The sequence below is a fragment of the Scyliorhinus torazame genome, chromosome 2, assembly GCF_047496885.1.
Source record: "Scyliorhinus torazame isolate Kashiwa2021f chromosome 2, sScyTor2.1, whole genome shotgun sequence".
Lineage (NCBI taxonomy): Eukaryota > Metazoa > Chordata > Chondrichthyes > Carcharhiniformes > Scyliorhinidae > Scyliorhinus > Scyliorhinus torazame.
The window spans coordinates 380,012,176-380,036,132 of NC_092708.1; the positions used below are offsets into that span (position 1 = coordinate 380,012,176).

At 44.4% G+C, this 23,957-nt stretch overlaps 1 protein-coding gene across 5 annotated transcripts in view; it reads right to left on the reverse strand.

Moving 5' to 3' along the window:
* The window catches only part of lin52 (lin-52 DREAM MuvB core complex component), a 75,557-nt gene that overhangs the window by 28,252 nt on the left and 23,348 nt on the right, over positions 1-23,957 (reverse strand). For 2 of the 5 annotated variants that reach the window (XM_072493524.1, XM_072493528.1), the window contains exon 6: positions 15,438-15,502. The exons of 2 other annotated variants lie outside the window; for them this stretch is intronic. In XM_072493524.1, coding sequence (XP_072349625.1) covers positions 15,468-15,502 — 35 coding nt within the window. In that variant the 3' untranslated portion in view covers positions 15,438-15,467. Of the gene's footprint in view, positions 1-5,037; positions 9,012-15,437; positions 15,503-23,957 lie in introns of those variants that run through there. One more of the 5 variants, XM_072493532.1, reaches the window with a different exon arrangement.

Genomic DNA, 23,957 nt, shown 5'->3' on the forward strand with positions numbered 1-23,957 from the left:
ATTGGGTACTCTAAATTTTTTTTTAAAAAAGGACTTACAGCTGATAATTCATGTTGTAAGAACCCTGTTAATATCATGATTTATGATCTTGGCATGACACTCTAATTTGGAGGCCTAGAAAGGGACTGAAAAAACAGTAGAGTCTCATGCCAGCAGGTAGTGAATTGATCCTATAGGTTATTAATTTTTTTAAAATCTGAATTAGCAGTATCGTTTGGCAATCTTGCCAATCTGGTTAGTGTTGGGTGGCATTCAGTTTCGGGGAGCAAAGTTGTTTTAACATTCAGGAATGCAAATTAGAGGATTTGTTTCTGAAAATAATTTAAAGATTTGTGTGATTTGAGATGCGACATGGTCTGTGTAGTGTGTTTGGAAAGAACAAGATGATTTTAGGCCTATGGTTCCCAAAGCCACCGGGGTTTTCCTCATGTAATTCCCAAACTAATTTTGATTGAAATACATTGCTATGATTTGTCAACGGCATCATTATCATTCTATCATGTGACTACCAGGGTGGTAGAAGCTAAAATTAATAGAAATTCATGTTGCCTTGAATGCAGTACTGTTTTTGAACCTGATAATCAGGGCCACTGGTTCTATATACTTCATGTTCGGAATGTTTGTGCATTTCACATTTCTATGCAATTAGCTTTTCAAGGATCAAAACCCGTAACAATTCCCAAATATAACTGGGTACAATATGGTCGTCTTTTGGCTGATCTTCAAAAAAAAAGTTCACTTTCCTTTGCGTCTTCTCTCTCTCTCTACTAATCCACTCCTTTCCCCTCTCTAGTTTTCTTCTGCTCCTAATTTGACTCATATTCAGCCTATTTACCTCCATTGGTTGTTTTGTTTTCGACCTTTTGGTTGAGTAGTACGGTGGCATAGGGGTTAGCACTGCTGCTTCACAGTGTCAGGGACCCAGGTTCAATTCCGACCTTGGGCGACTGTCTATGTGGTGTTTGTACGTTCTCCCCGTGTCGGGGTATGTTTCCTCCGGGTGCTCCGGTTTCCTCCCACAGTCCAAAGATGTTCAGGTTAGGTGGATTGGCCATGCTAAGTTGTCCTTTAGTGTCCAAAAGATGTGGTTAGGTGGGGTTACATGGTTATGGGGATAGGGCGGGAGAGTGGGCCAAGGTGGGGTGCTCTTTCAGAGGGCCGGTACAGACTCGATGGGCTGAATGGCCTCCTCCTGCACTGTAGGGATTCTATGATTTATTCGTTAAGGAGCTAGACTACTGGGCATTATGTTTACAAGGTCACAGATCTGATATTGACAATGCTGCACCATTACTAAAATGCATTTCCAGCAATTTGCAACACGATCTGAAGGATGAAGTATAAAGTCCAATTAACAACACTCGACATGAGATGCACCATTCCACTGCCCATTATCAGCCTCTTATTCCACACCTGCCAAAAATACAACTCACCAAATTCTGTTGCTTGTATTGTATCTCAAAACCAAAGATAATACTGAATTAAAGTCACACTTCTGGGATGAGAAGGGTGCAGAAGGCACAGTGTAATGATAAAGAGGCAGCATGCAAGTGTGGAACACTCCCTGAAAAACTATTGAACATGCTCCAAGAAGTTAACACTTTTTGATGTTCAAATAGCACAAATAAACTACTCCAGATTCTTCCTGTGGTTTATGATACCATCTCACTCCTTGACATATTAGTCTTGTACAAAGTCCAGGCTATATATTATCTTCTGTGAAACACGACACTACTCAGCACGTGTTATCCTCTGTAACATACGCCAGCCTGTATTATCCTTATGTAAGACACTAGCTTTGGTGTCATTCCATACAGATGAACAGAAGAAGCTAATGAACTCATTTGTGCACCTCTGGCATTTTGTAGTGTTTAATTCTTGTCATAAGCATGTAAGCCTCCTCTTCTCCCGAGCTGTAATCTCTCTCACTGGGACATGCAGTGTCAGGAGTGGCATTACCCTGGACTAGAGACCCAGGATAATGCTCTGGGGACCTGGGTTCGAATGGCAGATGATGAAATTTAAATTCAATAAAATTCTGGAATTCAAGGTTCTATTGATAACCATGAAACTATTGTCGATTGTTGGAAAAATCCATCTGGTTCCCTAATATGCCGTCCTTACCCGGTCTGGCCTACAGGTGACTCCAGATCCACAGCAATGTGGTTGACTCTTAACTGCCCACTAAAATGGCCGAGCAAGCCACTCAGTTACAAAGACAATTAGGGATGGGCAACAATTGCTGGCCCAGCCGGCGACACCCACATCCCCCGAACGAATAATAAAAGGAGACTTTTCTGTGAGAAAGTACCTTCCATTATATAAATAATTTGTTGACTTCTGGATCAGATTTAATTCAGTATCAGGTGAAACATTAGGGGCTGCTCTCAGTGCCAGTTGGCAAGGCAGAGTGAGATGTGAAGATGGTCAGCAGTGTCACAGTGATAAGTTCTTTGTAGGTCACAATGGTGACCAGATGGGTTTGAAAACACCCACAAGGCTCTTGTTGACCCCTTTCACTGGCTCTATTGTGTTCCTGGAAATGCTCCTAATACTGTTCACAATTGTGCTCGAGACAATACTGAATTTAAACTCCAATTGTTTTTTTCTCGTGCAAGGGATTCATTTATTTATGTTTTTGTAATGCTCTGTCTCCTCCATATGTCTTCTAGATACCAGTTTCACTTGCTTGCTATACTAACCAACACGACGGTGGCCGTGCTCAGAAAGATCAATGAAGGATCGGCATTGGTAAACCATACACAAGTACTTTTTAAAAAAACATTACAGATGTATATACTGGTACAGAATGACACAATGCTTTCTTCGAACATTCATGAAAAAGCTCAGATTTCAAATGCATTCTAATCTTCCTATTTTTGAAAATGTCTGGGAGAAGATGAAAGGCTGTTTTGCAATAACCTGATTCAATGCGTTGTCTTGATTTAACTTTATGATTTCTCCCATGTTGCAGCCTCCACATCCTGTCAAGACGGCAGGTGGAGCATGCAAATATTTGCTTGAAAATTGCACATAAACAGTTTTGATCCAACCAAAATGGTAAATTCATGATTGGCTTTTAAAATATTTTAATACTCAAGATCAGTACGATCCAAAAATTGTGCCCTGACAACTCAAGCCAACTTCCACTTTGGTCTATTAAACCCTTATCAGAATTTCTTAAATCAGGATCTTGCCAAAACCAACAAGTGTTTAACTATCAATGTATTCACAAGACCCAGGAGAGTAATCTGAATTCAATTACTATAAATAACATTAGTTAGAAAACAAGCAGAGAGCCCCTGAGGGACAAGGAGATGTGATGACAAGCTGCAGCCTCTTCCTGCAGAACAATTCATTAGGCACAGCGTAACAGATGTGCCACGTGCTTACTGAAACCCATCAATCCTACTGGGGATTCATGTAATTATTTGAGTTTCGAGTGGCAGGAACCACCAGCGGCACGGCAGCTGCACAGTCACAGGGGACCCTCATGTTTTAATCAGCGTCACTTAGACGGGCCCTCAGTGCACTTGATGCTCGCTTGATATGCAGTCAAGTGCAAATCTGAGCTGCTGGCACGAGTAACTACAGTCTCAATTTTATTTTTAACGGAGACCTGTAAGAATTCACTAGCAGAATCCTCCTGCTCGTCTGCATGAGCAATTCTGTAACTGAGACTAATAAAAGCCAGAGTAACGCACTAAACCGGATGGAATATTGTGAACTGACAGATTAATTAATGCAAGGAGAAAGTGCATCAGGTACTGTCCCAAGAAATCTAGATCTATATCCTATCCTAGTTACACTATGTACCCTTTTCCCTCAATTCTGCGTAAAAGAATTCACAGGCCAATGCTACTCTGAAACCAGTCACCAAATATTGTTACTGTAAATCAATAAGACCACCTATTATTACTCAGGGAGTACGGTTATAATAGCTTCATTGAGAATTTGGAGGCAGTTTCGGCAACACTTCGGATTGGGGGCAGGGTCAAGGGAAATGCCGATTTGGGGGAACCACCAGATTTGAGCCAGGGAGGTAGGATGGAAATTTTCGGAAATGGGAGGAGAAGGGGATTAAGACATTAAAAGATTTGTTTCTTCGGGGTCGATTTGCAGGATTGAAGGAGCTGGGAGCGAAGTATGGGCTGGAGCAGGGGGAAATGTTTCGATACATGCAGGTTCGAGATTTTGCCAGGAAGGAGACACAGAGCTTCCCGGTGGAGCCGGCCTCCACATTGCTGGAGGAGGTGCTGACGACAGGGGGACTGGAGAAGGGGGTAGTGTCAGCGGTTTACGGAGCTATTTTGGAAGAGGGGAAGGCAACACTGGAAGGGATCAAAGCAAAGTGGGAGGAAGAGTTGGAAGAGGATATGGAGGAGGGGTTCTGGTGTGAGGTGCTCCGGAGAGAGAGAGAGAGAGAGAGAGAGAGAGAGAGAGAGAGAGGCTAATCACGTGCATATGTTTTGGTCCTGTCCAAAGCTAGAGGATTACTGGAAGGAGGATTTTAGGGTAATTTCTAAAGTGGTGCACGTGAAACTGGACCCGGGCCCCCGGGAGGCCATATTCGGGATGTCAGACCAGCCAGGGTTGGAAATGGGTGCGGAGGGAGATGTTGTAGCCTTCGCCTCGTTGATCGCCCGAAGGCGGATTCCGATGGGTTGGAGAGCAATCTCTCCATCCTGTGCCCTGACGTGGCGGGGGACCTGTTGGAATTCTTGACTCTTGAGAAGGTCAAGTTTGAACTGAGGGGGTTCTACAATTCATGGGCATTATTCGTTATGCACTTTCAAGAACTGGATAACACCGAACATTAGTTGGGGCGTGTGGGTGGGAGGGTTGGGGGGAGGGGGGCGGTGTGTGTTAATGGCGACTATGGGTGATCCCTAACTCCTTTTTGTCATTTGTTTGTGTGAACATGCGGGCTAATGTTTGGGGTTTGGTGGGAGGATGGGATAGTTGTTATTGATATGGGGATTGACATATTTGTTACTGATTATTGTTTATTGTTGGTGGGTGTAAATTTGGGAGAAAATGTGAAAAAGGAGAATAAAAATATTTTTTTTTAAAAATAACCACCTATTATTACCTCCATAACATTGCCCAAATGCGACCTTGCCTCAGTTTATCTGCTGTTGAAATCCTCATTCAAGCCTTTGTTACTCTGGACCCAACTTTCCAAAACACTCCTTTGCTGGCCTCCCACATTCTACTCTCTGTAAACTTAAACTCATTCAAAACTGCACATGCTTTTGCACCAACTCCCACTCGCTCATCACCTCTGTACTCACTGATTCACAGTCAAACAACTTCATCTAACTTTAAATTCTCTTCCTTATTTACAAATATCTCTGCAGCTTTGCCCCTCCCTAATCTCCTCTAGTCCAACAACCAACATATTTGCGCTCATCTAATTCTGGCAACACGTATCCCCAATTTTAATAATTCTACCATTGGTGAGGGAAAGGGGGTAGTTTCAGTTGAGTAGGCCCCAAGGTCTGGAATTCCCTCCTTATATCTCTCTAACTTTCTGCCTCAAATTCTTTTTTAAAATAAATTTAGAGACCCAATTCTTTTTTTTTTAATTAAGGGGCAATTTAGTATGGCCAATCCACCTACCCAGCACATCTTTGGATTGTGACCCATGCAGCCACGGGGAGAATGTGGAAACTTCACACGGACAGTGACCCAGGGCTGGGATCGAACCCGGGTCCTCGGCGCCATGAGTCAGCAGTTCTAACCACTGAGCCACCGTGCTGCCCTTGGTGTCAAATTCTATTCCATTATCCTCTTGCATCCACCATAGGACATTTTATTACGTGAAAGGTGCGATATAAATGCAAGCTGTTATTGTTGTTAATTAATTTTGTTACAGACGGCATTAGGCAAGTTTTTATTTTATTTGCTGGCTTCCTTTCTTTCACCTCTCTCCATTCTAGGGTTGCGTCTGCGCACAAGTATCATCCCTGGGGAAGTGGGCGAACCACAGCTTTCTTCCAACGTAAAACATCAAGAAGTCTAAAGACACCAAAAATACCGTAGAAAAATATTTTTCTAGTTTCATTGGAATTGGTGGGGAGGATGTTATTCCATTTGTACCCCCTCCCGCCACCCCACAAGTAGGTGCCGTAGAAAATTACAATGTCTAGTCTATTTAATACAGCTGATGGATAATATCACAAGGATTGTGGTCAAATCACTGTGAATCATAATCGGTAGTCATTACTGAGAAGCAGCATTGTCAGCACATATACCAGCTAAATGGTTATGCGTGTTGGAAAAGAGGAAGAAACATGCTTTCAGTTCCTGCCATAATTCTGGATTGCTCTTTCCTCCCTCATAAAACAAAGGTGACAACAGATATTACAGAAAGAATATCTTTCTGCCCACTAGCCTGTTGCTAACAAAATACACATTTGACGACAAGGAAAAGCATTTTATAGACATACTGGTTATCTGCAATGAGAAATCCTAAATTTCTTATAGCCCCCACAACCTACTTTTAATGCAAAAAGCAATTGACAGGTAAGGAAAGGTCCTCTGGGTAAAATTCCTGTGGATAACAGTATCAAAATGGTTAGTGTGAAGGTAGACATCATTTTACATTTTGCACGCCCACTTGTTATTTTATTAAAATTATTGATGGGAATTTAATCTCTAAAAGACGTACGTTTGTGAATTAGGATAGTTGTGGGGGGGGGGCCTTAAAGATGACTAACAAACATATCAAGATTTGTCTTTTGCCTTTGACGGTGAGAATTGGAATATGGGGGCTGTTCTCAAGTTTTCATTGTGACAGAGGAGATTGAGGAATAACTTGATAGAGAAGTACAAACTAAAGAGGTGGGACAGAGTAAATAGAAACCGATTGCTTCCATTCAGGGATCAAGAACAAGTGGGGAATATATTTAACATTAAAAGCAAACAAATTAGGACAAAGAGCAGGAGAAAATTTGTTTTCCATACAGACGATTTATTGTGTGTGTGCGGTTTGCGCGCAATAACCAGATTTAGTGAATGATGATAACATTTAAGAATAGGTTAGATGGGTGGTTGCAGGAAATGGAAAATAAAGGGATATGCGATCAAGACAGGCATTTGGGATTATGGTTAAAATTTGGATGGAGGCCAAACACTAACACAGACTCTTTTGTGACAAATTGCTGGTTGTCTATCTCTGTAAAAATGGCTGCTTTGTTTAAACTTTAGCAGGTTCCATGAATCTATACCACTTTACTCCCGAAAAACATTTGCGCCAAATAAACTGAATCTTATTCAATCATCTTCAGGAGTTTCCAAAGTCTCAGTCACCTGACGGACTGCTTTATTCTGCCCCAACTCAGCTAATTGACTCCGTTAACAGCAGTATGACTGCGTGTTATATACACCGTAAAGGTTAGGCCCAAAGATGTTTAACTGCCTTTTCTTGATCCATATGGAGTGTTTTTGAGATCTTCTCCACGGATTGCCGCCTGGATGTGAACGCTGCTCCAATGATTCCTTGCTCCTGGTAGGGCCACACATGTGGCAAGGTCAGAGGAGAGGGGGAGGTGCCAGGCTAGGTCTGGTCAAAAATGTCCTCAAAAGAAAAAACAAGTGAAGGAAGATTGTACATTTTCACTGGCTACGAAAATGGAAGAAGGCTGCAGGGGCAAGGTGGTCCTGGATATCGTGGCGCGACATCACTGAAATCTGACCACCAACCCCTCGGGGACGTGTGGACAATGACAGCGCTCCAAGGTCTCCAATGCTAAATAAAGTCAACCACAGGCTTCTACCAGGGTCCATTTTGCAAGTCATGTGGCAATGAAGAATTGGTGGTGGGGGCACAGCTGAGAACTTGGAAGTCCCTAGTCACAAATCTGCACATAGATGGCAGATGCATGAAGGTCATTAGACACCCGTGTTGGGACCGAATTGCCTTTGGGCAGCAGCACCTGTGATTGAGCCATCCCTTTCAGGATGCCCTCTGCTCACTCCAAATGGGAGAGGTCAAGAAAAGATGCCTGAATATAGGCACTTTCTCCGAGCTGGGGAACCACAGTCTTTGGGATTACCATCTTCCTCATCAAGATAAATGAAAACTTTAAATTTTGCAACTTTGATGTTAGAACACTCATGGATAATCTCAAGAGTGACCATCTGGAAAGAAGAATTGCAATCGTAACACGCGAGTTATCAAGGCTCCAAATTGACATCACTCTCCCTGTGAGAACTCCCTTCCCGGGGAGGGACAGCTGAAGGAACAAGCACGGGGATGCACTTTCTACAGGAAAGGAAAGACTGACAACAACCCTTGTGGTCACAGAGTTGGTTTTGCCATCCGCAATAGGATCTTGGATGCACTACCAGAGCTGCCCAGTGGTATAAATGAAAGACTCATGACTCTTCATCCACAGCTCAGCCGTAACCGATACACCACTGTCATCAGCAGTTGGCTGTGGCTCCAATGTCTGGAGTAGAACCATTAGGGAACTCAGGGTGGGAAAAGCCCTGTGGTGTCCTCCTGTTGACAAAATGTGCTCAGCATGATCTCATTATGACAAAAACGCTCTTCCAACAGGAGGACAAATACAAAACCTGATGGAGGGATCCTAGATCAAAGCATTGACATATCCCTGAATGTCATTGTTCGGGTCAAAGGTCTAACTGATGTCTGTATCACTCGATTCATGTCTTCTCAAAAAGATCTTAAACTTGTTCAATCAATCATGACGAACATCCACCCAGCACTAAGACACCACAAGGCCCAAAGGTCAAAGAGAAAGAAGATCCATGTCTCCACTCGAAAGCAGTCCAACCAAAGAGATGAATTCCAAGTGTATTCCACAACTAATCTGGAAAATCTTCACATAAATACAGTTTCAGGAGAGTGGGATTAAATAAAGTTAGCTGTCCTCCACTCTTCTGCAAAGACCATTGATTGGATTTAAGCAGTATCGTCACCAGGACTGATGCGATGAAAACAATGATGAAATATGTGATCTCGGAGAACATAAATGAGCAGCCTTCATTGTGTTAAAAAAAAAAAAAATTTCATTAAGGCATTTATAATTTTATAACAATAAACAATACAAATGTAATGGCAACACGTGGCGCATGGTAGCACTGCAGTCTCATGACGCCAAGGTCCCAGGTTCGATTCCGGCTCTGGGTCACTGTCCATGTGGAGTTTGCACATTCTCCCCATGTTTGCATGGGTTTTGCCCCCACAACCCAAAGATGTGCAGGCTAGGTGGATTGGCCACGCTAAATTGCCCCTTAATTGGAAAAAATGAATTGGGTACTCTAGATATTTTTTTTTAAAAAGAAAAAAAAAGTTACTCCCCAAGGTACTATTGTGACAGTGACCTGAGGCAAGGATCGATCCCGGGTCCTCGGCACCTTGAGGCAGCAGTGCTAACCACTGCACCACCATGCTGCCCCTATGGACTTCTTTTTGGAAGAGATTTAAACTGCGTACGTGATTCTAAGTCGGATCGATCTAGGCCTAAATCATTGCCTCAATTGGGGGTGGCTAAGGCACTGTTAGCTTCAATGGAGCAGATGGGATGTGGCAGGACCCTGGCGGTTTTTACTCCCAAGGGATAAGGAATTTTCCATTTTTTCTTCATGTCCACAAGGTTTATTTTAGGATAGATTTTTTTCTGCGTTTGATAGGGTGGTTCTCTTCTTTCTTGTGTAAGGAAGGTGGAGTACTCGGATATAGTTATTTTGGATCATGCTCCACATTTTGTGGGCCTGATTCTGGAGTCGGGCCCGCGCAACACCCACCGTGGAGGTTGGATGTAGCATTGTTAGAGGACAAAGGGTTCTGTGGGCACACGTCTCCCGCCATTGAGTAATGTGTTCCACATTTTGTGGACCTGGTTCTGGAGTCGGGCCCCGCGCAACACCCACCGTGGAGGTTGGATGTAGCATTGTTAGAGGAAAAGGGTTCTGTGGGCACACGTCTCCTACCATTGAGGAATATGTTAGGTTCAACAAAAATGAGTCTGTCTCACCCTACATGCTGCGGGAAGCCCTTATGGCAGTTATTAGAGGGGAAATAATCTCCTACAAGGCACATATAGATAGGGCTGCAAGGACAGTGCGGCAGTGGCTGGTGGTGGCTATCCTTGAGGTAGACCACCGGTACTCATGTGACCCTACCCTGGAGCTGCTGGCGAGCAGGAAAAAGCTGCAGGCGCAGTTCGATCTGCTATCTACAGGAAAGACGGTGAGCCAGCTGCGGCACTCGAGAAGATTCTAAAAGGTATGGGATTGATGTAAACAGGTAAAGCTCCCAGTCCAGATGAATTCCCTATCAGGTTTTATAAGAGGTTTGCGGGCCAACTCACTCCGTCGATGGTGGACATGTTCAATGATTCCTTCCCCCAGGTTCATTGCCAGTGATGCTCTCGCAGGTTTCTACCTCTCTTATGCTGAAGGAGAACAAGGACCTCATGGAATGTGGGTCATATCAACCCATATCGTTATTAAAAGCAGACGCCAAACTACTGGCAAAGGTGCTGGCGTTGCAACTGGAGTCCTGTCTCCCGGAGGCGATTGTGGAAGATCAGACAAGCTTTGTTCCCGGGAGGTGATTGTGGAAGACCAGGCAGGTTTTGCTAAGGGTCAGCAGTTGTTGGCCAATAATCAACGGTTGTTGAATATTGTCCCCCTCTCCCATGCCCGAGCCAGAGGTGATTGTATTCTTGGATGCCGAGGTGGCGTTTGATAGGGTGGACTGGGGTACCTTTTTGAGATCCTTGGGAGTCTGGTGAGCAAGGTCAAGTCCGACTTCCAAAGTGGAATAACCTTCTCCTGTCCTTAGCGGGCAAGGTCCAGGCTATCAAAATGAATATCCTCCCGAGATTTTTATTTCTTTTTCAGTGTTTCCCACATTTCTTCCTAAATCCTTTTTTGTTAGGGTCAATAAGTTGATAACTTCCTTTACATGGGGAGGTACGACACCAAGGATTCGTAGGGCATTTCTTCAGAGGGACAGGCAGTTGAGGGGGGTCTCATGTTGCCCAATTTACTTTTGTATTATTGGACGGCCAAGATTGAGAAGATTTTGGCGTAGTTTAGAGGTCCGAGAGCCATTTTGGGGCGGATGGAGAAGGGTTTGTGCAGGGGCTCCAGTCTATGTTCGCTGCTGATGGCCTCACTCCTGTTTTCTCCGGCGAAATATTCTTCAAAGCCAGTGGTTGTGTCCTCTATAAGGATATGGAAGCACTTTAGGCATCATTTGGGGCTTAGATCCATGTCATCATTGGTCCCTATCTGTGATAACCATCTATTTGTACCGTCGAACTTAGACTCAACGTTTAGATTGTGGGGGGCAGAGGGGTCTTCAGAGATTTGGGGACTTATTCGTGGAATGGCGATTTGCAAGCCAGAAGGAGCTGGCAACAAAATTGAGTCGCTGGATTGGATTTGTTCATATACCTACAGATTTGTAATTTTGTACGAAAGGCCTTTCCGCCATTTCCCATGGCACCACATTCGTCCCTGCTGAGGAGGATTCTATCCTTAGCAGAATCTGGTAGGGGAAATATTTTGGGTATCATAGAACATAACAGCGCAGCACAGGCCCTTCGGCCCTCGATGTTGTGCCGACCTGTGAAACCACTCTAAAGCCCATCTACACGATTCCCTTATCGTCCATATGTCTATCCAATGACCATTTGAATGCCCTTAGTGTTGGCGAGTCCATTACTGTTGCAGGCAGGGCATTCCACACCCTTACTACTCTCTGAGTAAAGAACCTACCTCTGACATCTGTCCTACATCTATCTCCCCTCAATTTAAAGCTATGTCCCCTCGTGCTAGACATCACCATCCGAGGAACTGTCCACCCTATCCAATCCTCTGATCATCTTGTATGCCTCAATTAAGTCACCTCTTAACCTTCTTCTCTCTAACGAAAACAGCCTCAAGTCCCTCAGCCTTTCCTCATAAGATCTTCCCTCCAAACCAGGCAACATTCTGGTAAATTTCCTCTGCACCCTTTCCAATGCTTCCACATCCTTCCTATAATGCGCCGACCAGAATTGCACGCAATACTCCAATTGCAGCCGCACCAGAGTTTTGTACAGCTGCAACATGACCTCATGGCTCCGAAACTCAATCCCTCTACCAATAAAAGCTAACACACCGTACGCCTTCTTAACAACCCTTTCAGGGATCTATGTACATGGATATAGAGATCTCTCTGCTCATCCACACTGCCAAGAATCTTACCATTAGCCCAGTACTCTGTCTTCCTGTTATTCCTTTCAAAATGAGTCACTTCACACTTTTCTGCATTAAACTCTATTTGCCACCTCTCAGCCCAGCGCTGCAGCTTATCCATGTTCCTCTGTAACTTGTAACATCCTTCCGCACTGTCCACAACTTCACCGACTTTAGTGTCATCTGCAAATTTACTCACCCATCTTTCTACGCCCTCCTCCAGGTCATTTATAAAAATGACAAACAGCAGTGACCCCAAAACAGATCCTTATGATACACCACTAGTAACTGGACTCCAGTCTGAACACTTCCCATCAACCACCACCCTTTGTCTTCTTCCAGCTAGCCAATTTCTGATCCAAACTGTTAAATCTCCCTGAATCCCATGCCTCCGTATTTTCTGCAGTAGCCTACCATGGGGAACCTTATCAAACACTTTACTGAAATCCATATACACCACATCAACTGCTTTACCCTCATCCACCTGTTTGGTCACCTTCTCAAAGAATTCAATAAGGTTTGTGAGGCACGACCTACCCTTCACAAAACCGTGCTGACTATCTCTAATCAAATTATTCCTTTCCAGATGATTATACACCCTATCTCTTATAAACCTTTCCAAGACTTTGCCCACAACAGAAGTAAGGCTCACTGGTCTATAGTTACCAGGGTTGTCTCTGCTCCCTTTCCTGAACAAGGGGACAACATTTGCTATCCTCCAGTCTTCTGGCACTATTCCTGTAGACAAGGATGACTTAAAGATCAAAGCCAAAGGCTCAGCAATCTCCTCCCTAGCTTCCCAGAAAATCCTAGGATAAATCCCATCCGGCCCAGGGGACTCATCTATTTTCACACTTTCCAGAATTGCTAACACCTCCTCTTTATGAACCTCAAGCCCTTCTAGTCTAGTAGCCTGAATCTCAGTATTCTCCTCGACAACATTGTCTTTTTCCTGTGTGAATACTGATGAAAAAATATTCATTTAGCACCTCTTCTATCTCCTCAGACTCCAAGCACAGCTTCCCACCACTGTCCTTAACTGGCCCTACTCGTACCCTAGTCAGTCTTTTATTCCTGACATATCTATAGAAAACTTTAGGGTTATCCTTGATCCCACCTGCCAAAGACTTCTCATGTTCCCTCCTGGCTCTTCTTAGCTCTCTCTTTAGGTCCTTCCTAGCTAACTTGTAACTCTCGAGCACCCTAACTGAACCTTCATGTCTCATCTTTACACAAGCCTCCTTCTTCCTCTTGACAAGTGTTTCAACTGCCTTAGTAAACCACGGTTCCCTTGCTCGACCACTTCCTCCCTGCCTGACAGGTACATACTTATCAAGGACACGCAGTATCTGTTCCTTGAACAAGCTCCACATTTCCATTGTGCCCATCCCCTGCAGTTTTCCTCTCCATCTGATGCATCCTAAGTCTTGCCTCATTGCATCATAATTGCCTTTCCCCCAGATATAACTCTTGCCCTGCGGTATGTACCTATCCCTTTCCATCACTAAAGTAAACGTAATCGAATTGTGGTCACTCTCACCAAAGTGCTCACCTACCTCCAAATCTAACACCTGTCCTGGTTCATTACCCAGTACCAAATCCAATACGGCCTTGCCTCTCGTTGGCCTATCTACATACTGTGTCAGGAAACCCTCCTGCACACATTGGACAAAAACGGACCCATCTAAAGTACTCGAACTATTAAGCTTTTCCAGTCAATATTTGGAAAGTTAAAGTCCCCCATAACAACTACCCTGTTGCGTTCACTCCTATCCAGAATCATCTTTGCAATCCTTTCCTCTACATCTCTGGAACTTTTCGGAGGCCTATAGAAAACCCCCAACAGGGTGACCTCTCCTTTCCTGTTTCTATCCTCAGCCCATACCACCTCGGTAGACAAGTCCTCATCAAACGTCCTTTCTTCCCCGTAATACTGTCCTTGACTAACAATGCCACCCATCCCCCTCTTTTACCACCTTCCCTGAGCTTACTGAAATATCTAAACCCCGGCACCTGCAACAACCATTCCTATCCCTGCTCTATCCATGTCTCCGAAATGGCCACAACATCGAAATCCCAGGTACCATCCCATGCCGCAAGTTCACCCACCTTATTCCGGATGCTCCTGGCATTGAAGAAGACACACTTTAAACCACCTTCCTGCCTGCTGGTACACCCCTGCAACTTTGAAACCTTACTCATGACCTCACTACTCTCAAACCTCCTGTATACTGGAGCTACAATTCAAGTTCCCAAGCCCCTGCTGAACTAGTTTAAACCATCCCGAAGAGCATTAGCAAATTTCCTCCCCCCCCCCAGGATATTGGTACCCCTCTGGTCCAGGTGTAGACCATCCCGTTTGTAGAGGTCCCACCGACCCCAGAATGAGCCCCAATTATCCAGAAATCTGAAACCCTCCCTCCTGCACCATCCCTGTAGCCACGTGTTCAACTTCTCTCTTTCCCTATTCCTCATCTCGCTATCACGTGGCACAGGTAACAACCCAGAGATAATAACTCTGTTCGTCCTAGATCTAAGTTTCCACCCTAGCTCCCTGAATTCCTGCCTTACATCCCTATCCCTACCTATGTCGTTGGTACCTATGTGGACCACGACTTGGAGCTGCTCTCCCGCCCCCTTAAGGATCCCGAAAACACGATCCAAGACATCACGCACCCTGGCACCTGGGAGGCAACACACCAACCACGAGGCTCTCTCGTTCCCACAGAATCTCCCATCTATCCCCCTAACTATGGAGTCTCCATGACTAATGCTCTACTCCTCTCCCCCCTTCTGAGCAACAGGGACAGACTCTGTGCCAGAGACCTGTACCCCATGGCTTATCCCTGGTAAGTCCCCTCCCGCAACAGTATCCAAAGCGGTATACTTGTTACTAAGGGGAACGACCACAGGGGGTCCCTGTACTGACTGCTTCCTCCCAGCCCCTCTCACCGTCACCCATCTATCTTTATTCTTTGGAGTAACTACATCCCTGAAGCTTCTATCTATGACCACCTCTGCCTCCCGAATGATCCGAAGTTCATCCAGTTCCAGCTCCCTAACGCGGTTTCTGAGGCGCTTGAGATGGGTGCACTTCCCACAGATGAAATCAGCAGGGACACTGACGGTGTCTCTCACCTCAAACATTCTGCAGGAGGAACATTGCACGACCTTCCGTGCCATACCCTCTAGATTAAAAAAAAGAAAGAGCTTACCTGTTATTCACTCCCCTTCTCAGCAAGCACTCACTCAGCAACCTCTGCGCCCTGCACGCTAACACCTGAGGGAAAATAAAAGAAAAAACTACTTACCAGTCACCAGCCAATCCCTGACCTGCAGGCTGTGACGTCACGGTTCAACTTCTTTCTACTTCTACCTGCCCTTGAGCCTTCCTCTTGATCTTAACAGCGGTTGTTGTTTTTTTGGTTAGAGGAGGGGGTAGGGAAGGAAACACTGAAGAAGTGTTTCGGGTTTAAGTGTCACTTGACAACAGCTCATCCACAAACCACCTTCAAGTTAGGGTGACCACAATGGAGGTATGCAAATTTTCCCCGCAACAGCCAATCAGCAGCTCTGCTCTACTGCCCTCTGCTGGATGCTTGTCTTGCTCAGGTACACCTTCAAGTTTGGGTGACCACAACAGAGGTATGCACATTTCCCCACAACAGCCAATCAGCAGCTCCGCTCTACTGCCCTCTGCTGGATGTTTGTCTGCAATTGAACAGCTAGGGTCTCTTGCTCAGGTACACCTTCACGTTAAGGTGACCACAACGGAGGTATGCAAATTTCCCCCGCAACAGCCAATCAGCAGCTCTGCTCTACTGCCCTCAGCCGGATGCTTGTCTTCACTTGAACAGCTCGGGTCTCTTGCTCAGGTACACCTTCAAGTTAGGGTGACCTCAACGGAGGTATGCAAATTTCCCCAACAGCCAATCAGCAGCTCCGCTCTACTGCCCTCTGCTGGATGGGTAGATCATGGCAGTGGAGTTGACCCCAGTGGATGGGGTGAAGGCGAAGTGGGAGAGAGATCTGGGACCTATTTTGGATGAGGAAGTGAGGAGTGCAGCCTTTCACAGGGTAAGCTCCACGTCTTCCTGTGCACGGCTCAGCCTGCTCTAGTTTAACATAGGGCTCACCTACCCAAGGCTACGATGAGTGGTTTCTTTCCGGGGGTAGAAGATAAGTGCGAACAGTGTTCTAGGGGGCCTGCTAATCACACCCATATGTTCGGTCATCCCAAGCTGGTAAGATTTTGGGTCTCCTCCTTTAGTACCATGTCAACGATTTTAAATGTCGATCTGAAGCCTTGTCCGCTTGTCAATTTTGGGGTGTCAGAGGCGCCTGGGCTGCAGAAAGGGAAGAATGCAGATGTCCTCGCCTTTGCCTCGTTATTAATCCGGAGGAGAGTTCAACTGGGGTGGAGGTCCTCTATTCTGCTCAGTGCCTCGGCGTCGTTGGGTGACCTTATGGATTTTCTATATCTGGAGAAGGTTAAGTACACCATTAGGGGGTCGGTCGAGAGGTCCTACACGAGGCGGCAGCCATTCATCACCTTCTTTAAGGAATTGGTCACCATCAGTTGTTGGAGGGAGGGGGGGGGGTTAGTTTTATTTAGCGGAGAAGTTTTTTTTTACTTTCTTCTTTTGGATGGGATTTATATGGTTGGTTGGGTTTTGGCTATATTGTATTGTGTAACGTTCGTCTTTTGGTTGCTAGTTTGTTATAAATGGAGAATCTGTAATAAACATCTGTCCCAAATAATATGGGATTTAAAAAAATTAATTTATTTTATTTTATTTTTTTTAAAAAAGAGTACCCAATGATTTTTTTTCCCCAATTAAGGGGCAATTTAGTGTGGCCAATTCACCTACCTTGCACATCTTTGGCTTGTGGGGGTGAAACCCACGCAGACATGGGGAGAATATGCAAACTCCACCCGGGCAGTGACCCAGGGCCTGGATCCGAACCCGGGTCCTCAGCGCTGTAGTCCCACCTGTGCCACCCCATAATATGGGATTCTGATAAGAGTACATAGCGAGAAACGGTTTCTATTCGCAGGAGGGTCAAAATCAGACGAATACAGATTTAAGTCAATTGCAAAAAGAACCTGGGGGGGGGGGGGGGGGGGGGGGGGGGTCCTGTGTGCGCGCACGCGCGCACCTGGAATGTACTGCCGAAGAGGGCGATGGAAGCACATTCAAAAATACCTCTTGAAAAAAAAAGGGAATTGGGTAAATACTTGAAAAAGGGAAAAAAAGGGAAAAATCTGCAGAGCTATGGGGCAAGAATGGTGGATTTTGACCATTTGGAGAGCTCTTTCAAATGGCCACCTTCTGTGCTGTACAAAAATTGCACAAAAATTTTAAGTACTGACACGGCGAGTTTACCATTGCAAAGATGTGACCCTGACAACGGTCCTGAAAAACACTGAACCCACCAGGTACCTATATCCAGGAGATCATAAGTACTATAAAACTGAATCAAATTAAATGAAAAACATTTATTTTTAGTATCTGGAGAAACAACAAATAGAAGCAGAATAGCACTCATTTAAAATTTTCAGGTGTTTATCCAATTCCATTTTAAAATCTATTAAGGATTCTGCTAACACCACTGTTCAATATCCTATCAACTTTCTGCATTAAAAAAAACCTTTCCTGATTAATGCCTTCATTCTTTATTTGACACCCTTAAATTTATGCTTTCGAGTTACCAACTCACTGACCAGTGAAAATGGCTCCATGGTTGGACTATGAATAAATAACCATTTTTTACCCAGTCTAAAGAAGGAATATTCCTAAAGGTCCTGATCTCTCTGGATTCTTTATCTTTATTCATGAGCACTTTTTTGTAAAGGAAGTTCAGTTGGATCTTTGAGTGAAATTGGACAGCCTGAATCCATTTCCTAATCCTCACCAATTTAAAACACAATCCTATCATATGCCACTATTTTTCAGTCTTACTAAGAAGGGTTACAAGGATGGCTAGTTAGAGAAACTGAAATAGATATTAAAACTTAGACCAGCATATGCACCCATTCTGTCCCGAAGAATTTGCTGGTAAAAGAGCCAAGTGTTCCATTCCATAGCAATGGATACTCAGTCAAATAACCACATTCGCCAGGTGTCCCAGGGAAAGGTGGAATCCTCCTCAAGGTCATGGAGACAGGGTCACTTAGTCACAGAAGGGAGTCATTCGGCCCATCGAGTCCATAACGGCTCTGTAAAGCACCCCCTTAAATGCCCGCATATTCTTCCTTAAGTATAATGACTAAAACTGGATACGATACTCAGGAGCTGTTTAGCACAGGGCTAAATCGCTGGCTTTGGAAGCAGACCAAGGCAGGCCAGCAGCACGGTTCAATTCCCATAACAGGCGCCGGAATGTGGCGACTAGGGGCTTTTCACAGTAACTTCATTGAAGCCTACTTGTGACAATAAGTGATTTTCATTTCATTTCAAACTGTGGCCTAAGAGAACTTTATAAATGTTCAGCATAACTTACTTGCTTTTGTACTCAATACCTCTATTATGAAGCCTTAGATCCCATATACTTTGCCAAGTTCTCTCTAAATATGTACTGCCACCTTCAATAATCTATGCATATTCACCTCCCCAGCTTCTCTGTCGCTGCACACTCTTTTAGGACTGCACCATTAAGTATACTTTGCCTCTTCCTCGTCCTTTTGCCACAGAACGTCACCTCAGACATCCCTCTATTCAATTCCATCTGCCACTTGTCTATCCATTCTGTTAGTTCATGTCCTGCCAGTCCATTCGTATCACCCTCAACGTCTGCCCCCTCTCCAAGTTTGGCAAAATCAGCAAATTTTGAATTTTACTCTGTATTCCATTTTGCAAGTCATGTCTATCTGGTGAAGTGAAGCATCCCATTGCTGGCGAGAAGAGGGTTCGATCATAACAACATGTTGCATTAATATATTAAAACATATCAAGGCGTTTCATACAAGCGTCGTCAAACAAAATGAGACACCGGGACAAATTAGGAGATATTAGGGAAGGTGACCAAAAGCTAGGTCAAGGTGGTTGGTTTTAAGGAGTACTTAGATAAAGAAAGAAAGGTAAAGAGGTTTATAGAGGGAATTCCAGAGCTTATCGTTAGGCAACTAGGGGCAGCACGGTAGCATTGTAGATAGCACAATTGCTTCACAGCTCCAGGGTCCCAGGTTCGATTCCGGCTTGGGTCACTGTCTGTGCGGAGTCTGCACATCCTCCCAGTGTGTGCGTGGGTTTTCTCCGGGTGCTCCGGTTTCCTCCCACAGTCCAAAGATGTGCAGGTTAGGTGGATTGGCCTTGCTAAAATTGCCCTTCGTGTCCAAAATTGCCCTTAGTGTTGGGTGGGGTTCCTGGGTTATGGGGATAGGGTGGAGGTGTTGACCTTGGGTAGGGTGCTCTTTCCAAGAGCCGGTGCAGACTCGATGGGCTGAATGGCCTCCTTCTGCACTGTAAATTCTATGAATTCTATGAAACTGAAGGCATCACTACCATTGGTGAAATGCTGAAAATTGGCGACGTGTAAGATGCCAGCACTGGAGGAGTGCAGAGATCTCAGAGGAGAGCAGAGCTGGAGGAAGTAACAGAGATAGGAAGGGGTGAGATCATGGAGGGTTTTGAAAACTAGGAGGAGAATTTTGAAAAGCAAGGCAGGAGCCAATATATACCAGCAGACAAAGAGGTGATAGATGAATGGGAACGGGTGCGAGTTAAGATACAAGCAGCAGTTTGGGATGAACTCAGATTTGAGGAGGATTCAAGGTGGCAGGTCAACATGGAATAATGTGTTGGAATAATCATGTCTAGAGTGAAAAAGTGACTTGTAAATGACATCCGTACTTATGTAATTCATATTCATGGGCAATCCTGTGAAAAATCAAGGAATATCTCGGAAGTAAAATGCCTATCACTATTGTCATGAGAATGTCGCTTTAAGAAATGTTTGGCTGCTCATGTTACTGCAGTGATGTCAGAGTGTGGGTGGAGCCGAGCTCTGGTTCTGCTTTTTAGTTTCACTTTTGAGAAAAGCTTGGGTGTGCCTGTCTTTTTGGTTTCATTTTTCAGTGTGTTGCAGCTGAAGTCAGCCAAAGCAGCTGTATTGTTGAGCTCTCTGCCATGAAGGACTATCTCTTAACCATTTGGTGGATTCAGAACTATAAATGTTTTCAGTATTGAATGTAAACCCTGATGTGCTTCTGTTTAAAGGTTTGTTAAGTCTTCTTGGTGAAAAGGACAGCATACAGATTACTTAGTGATGTATTCTTTGGGGGGTGTATTTGATTTACTGGTTGCTAAGATGTTCAAAGTTTGTTTTAGAAAGGTTAACTTGAGTTCATAGAATAAACATTGTTTTGCTTTAAAAAATATTTTCCATTTCTGCTGTACCACACCTGTAGAGTGAGCCGTGTGCTCCCCATACCACAATCTATTAAAAGTTGTGGGTCAGGTGAACTCCATGATACACTTTGGGATTTTCTAAACCCTGGCCCATAACACTATTTTAATTTGTGAAAAATATCATAGATTATCATAGAATTTACAGTGCAGAAGGAGGCCATTCGGCCCATCGAGTCTGCACCGGCTCTTGGAAAGAGCACCCTACCCAAGGTCAATACCGCCACCCTATCCCCATAACCCAGGAACCCCACCCAACAGTAAGGGCAATTTTGGACACTAAGGGCAATTTATCATGGCCAATTCACCTAACCCGCACATCTTTGGACTGTGGGAGGAAACCGGAGCACCCGTAGGAAACCCACGCACACACGGGGAGGATGTGCAGACTCCGCACAGACAGTGACCCAAGCCAGAATCGAACCTGGGACCCTGGAGCTGTGAAGCAATTGTGCTAACCACAAGGCTACCGTGCTGCCCCAAAGTATATCTTCTGGGTTGCTAATCAGACTCAATCATTTTGAAGGAATGTCTGCATCTTTTAAAAAGGTGCAGACATGGTTATGTGACTAATCAATGGCACACATTTTTGGGACATGCAAAGACCGAGGAAAAAGTTGCAGAAGAGATGAATGAACAGGCAGGCCATGGTGAAATATAAATGACCCTTGAGAATGGGAGTCACTCAGTTTTCACTCCACCTCAAAACAAAAAAAAAAAAAGAGCGGAAATCAGTATAAACCTACTTTAGTGAGCCCTCCAACAACACAGCTATGCTCAACGTGCCCCATAAATTAAATTCTAAATACCTCATCATTATAATTGCTCCGTTAGTTTGTACTTCATGTAGCTACAAATGTTTCACAAATTGGTCTGCTTGGTTCAAATTATTTCCCTTAATGGGTTAATTGGATTCAATGGTCAGTGCCTTGAAAAGACTCCCAGGGATTTTCCAATCCTCCAAATGCTAAATTCTGTTAAAATAAAGAGCATTTTGTTGTTTTCTCCATGAAGATAGGCTCAAATTAATGCCTCAGCACAATCAAGGGAACTACACTTTAAATGAACTAGTCTTTTTTAGATAGTTTTGCTGTTACCTTGCCACAAGCCAGTTGAATTGACACTCGAGCTACAAATTTGAGGCAGTGGTACCACCTTGTGGTGATAACTGCTGCAATCAATTCCTCTTAAGTTTACAGGTTTAGAAATGTTATTCAGTGGTATGTCTGGCACATACAAATCTCCATCACCATGCTTAAAAGTCTCTAATTTATGATTCAATTTACCCAGTATGGAATGAGTAATCTCTCTCGCATTCCACTTATCAAAGTCCAGATACTATCAGTGCAAATTAACAGAGCTAAAGCTTGGGGCCAAGTGTGCATATGGTACTGCTGAAAGCAACTAAGTGTCAATTACCAAGCCTGCCATGGCACCTTGGAGCCACTTCAACACAAAGTCTTACTTACAGAAGGATGTTCAAAGATAATCAGCGAATCCACTACTATTCTTAAAATCCCATATCACTAATGTCAGTGTTGGCTCAGTAACAATCACCTCTGAGTTCGAAGGTCGTGGACTCAAGCCCCACCCTAGGGACTTGAAAACATAGGTCCGGATTTTTGCTCACAAGCCAGATAAATAAATAAATAATCTTTATTGTCACAAGTAGGCTTACATTAGCACTGCAATGAAGTTACTGTGAAAAGCCCTAGTCGCCACATTCTGGCACTTGTTCGGGTACACAGAGGGAGAATTCAGAATTCTCAGCTGGTACGGCAATTGAACCCGTGCTGCTGGCCTTGTTCTGCACAGATAGCACGTGTTGGGAGATTTTCCAGCTTGCCGCAAATGCCTTAGGAGAAATCCATTTTGGTTGGTTACTTACTTACAATCCCTACAATGCAGAGGGAGGCCCATCATGTCTACACTGACCCTCTGGGAGAGGACCCCACATAGCCCAATCCCTGCCCTATCCTTGTAACCCCACCTAGCCATTGGATACTAAAGGGAAACTTAGCATGTCCAATCCATCGAACCTGCACATCTTTGGACTGTGGGAGGAAACCGGAGCACCAAGAGAAAACCCACGCAGACATTGGGAGAACTTGCAAACTCCACACAGGCTGTCACCAGAGACCGGAATTGAACCCGGGTCCCTGGCACTGAGGTGGTAGTGCTAACCATTGTGCCACCATAACTCCCCCATAAGGCACACTCTTCTTTCGGGTGGTGGTGGTGGAAGGTATAAGCTGCAGTCGGTCTGCCACTCCCTGGATGCTGATCGCAGGTGGCCCAGTGCCAATGAGACCTGTTTAAAAGGCCCGCCTCCGTTCTGTGTAGCTTCCTTACAAGAGGGACAGATTGCCTTTAAAAGCAAAAGGTTGACGGAACCACGTACTCTCTTTAATGCTGCATAACTCCCTGCTGAGCACAGAGGCAGCTAGTAGCAAAGCAGATGCTCAGCCCTACACGATATCATGTAGATGAGGCGGCAGAATGAAATTTGTGTTTCACCTATCTCTACTGGAATTGATGCAGACACCTCGGGAATCACGAGCCCTGCACCCGAATAATGACCCAGTCAAGCCTCAAAGAAGATTGCAGTCAAATAACTTCTTGTTGATTTAATCAACTAATCATTTCTCAATAAACTTGCAGTAATTATGTTCTCATCATTATACGTTCAGTTATTAACACTATCACAGATTGAGGTGGAATGCATTTTCAGTCACCATCCACATTATTAAAGCTGCCCCAGAACAATGTCAACATAGTAATCTAATTTTGGGTATCTATAACAGTTGTAAACTCTACAAGCACTGCTCTGAGAAGGTAGGAAATGAACTAAACTCAATTTACTGCCTTGTAATCATTCCCAGGGATTCATTATTCTCCATATTATTATACCCTCATGTGAATAGTGATACATATTACTCTGCAATGAAGACAATACAAAAGCTTTTATGCAATATTCAATCAGTATTGTCAGTATTACCATAACTACCATTGGCTCTGTTTAATTTTGCTGAGACTATAAAATCTATTTCATAAAATATCTTCATCATGACCAAGCCATTTTTTTCTTTTGCCTTATTGTCAAATCTGTGTTTGTCTGGTTTCTAATTTTCTAGGGGCTGGTTTAGCACAGTGGGCTAAGACAGCTGGCTTGTAATGCAGAGTAAGACCAGCAGCGCAGGTTCAATTCCCGTACCAGTCTCCCCGAACAGGTGCCGGAATGTGGGGACTAGGGGCTTTTACAGTAACTTCATTGAAGTCTACTTGTGACAATAAGCAAATATTATTATAAATAATCATACAGCACAA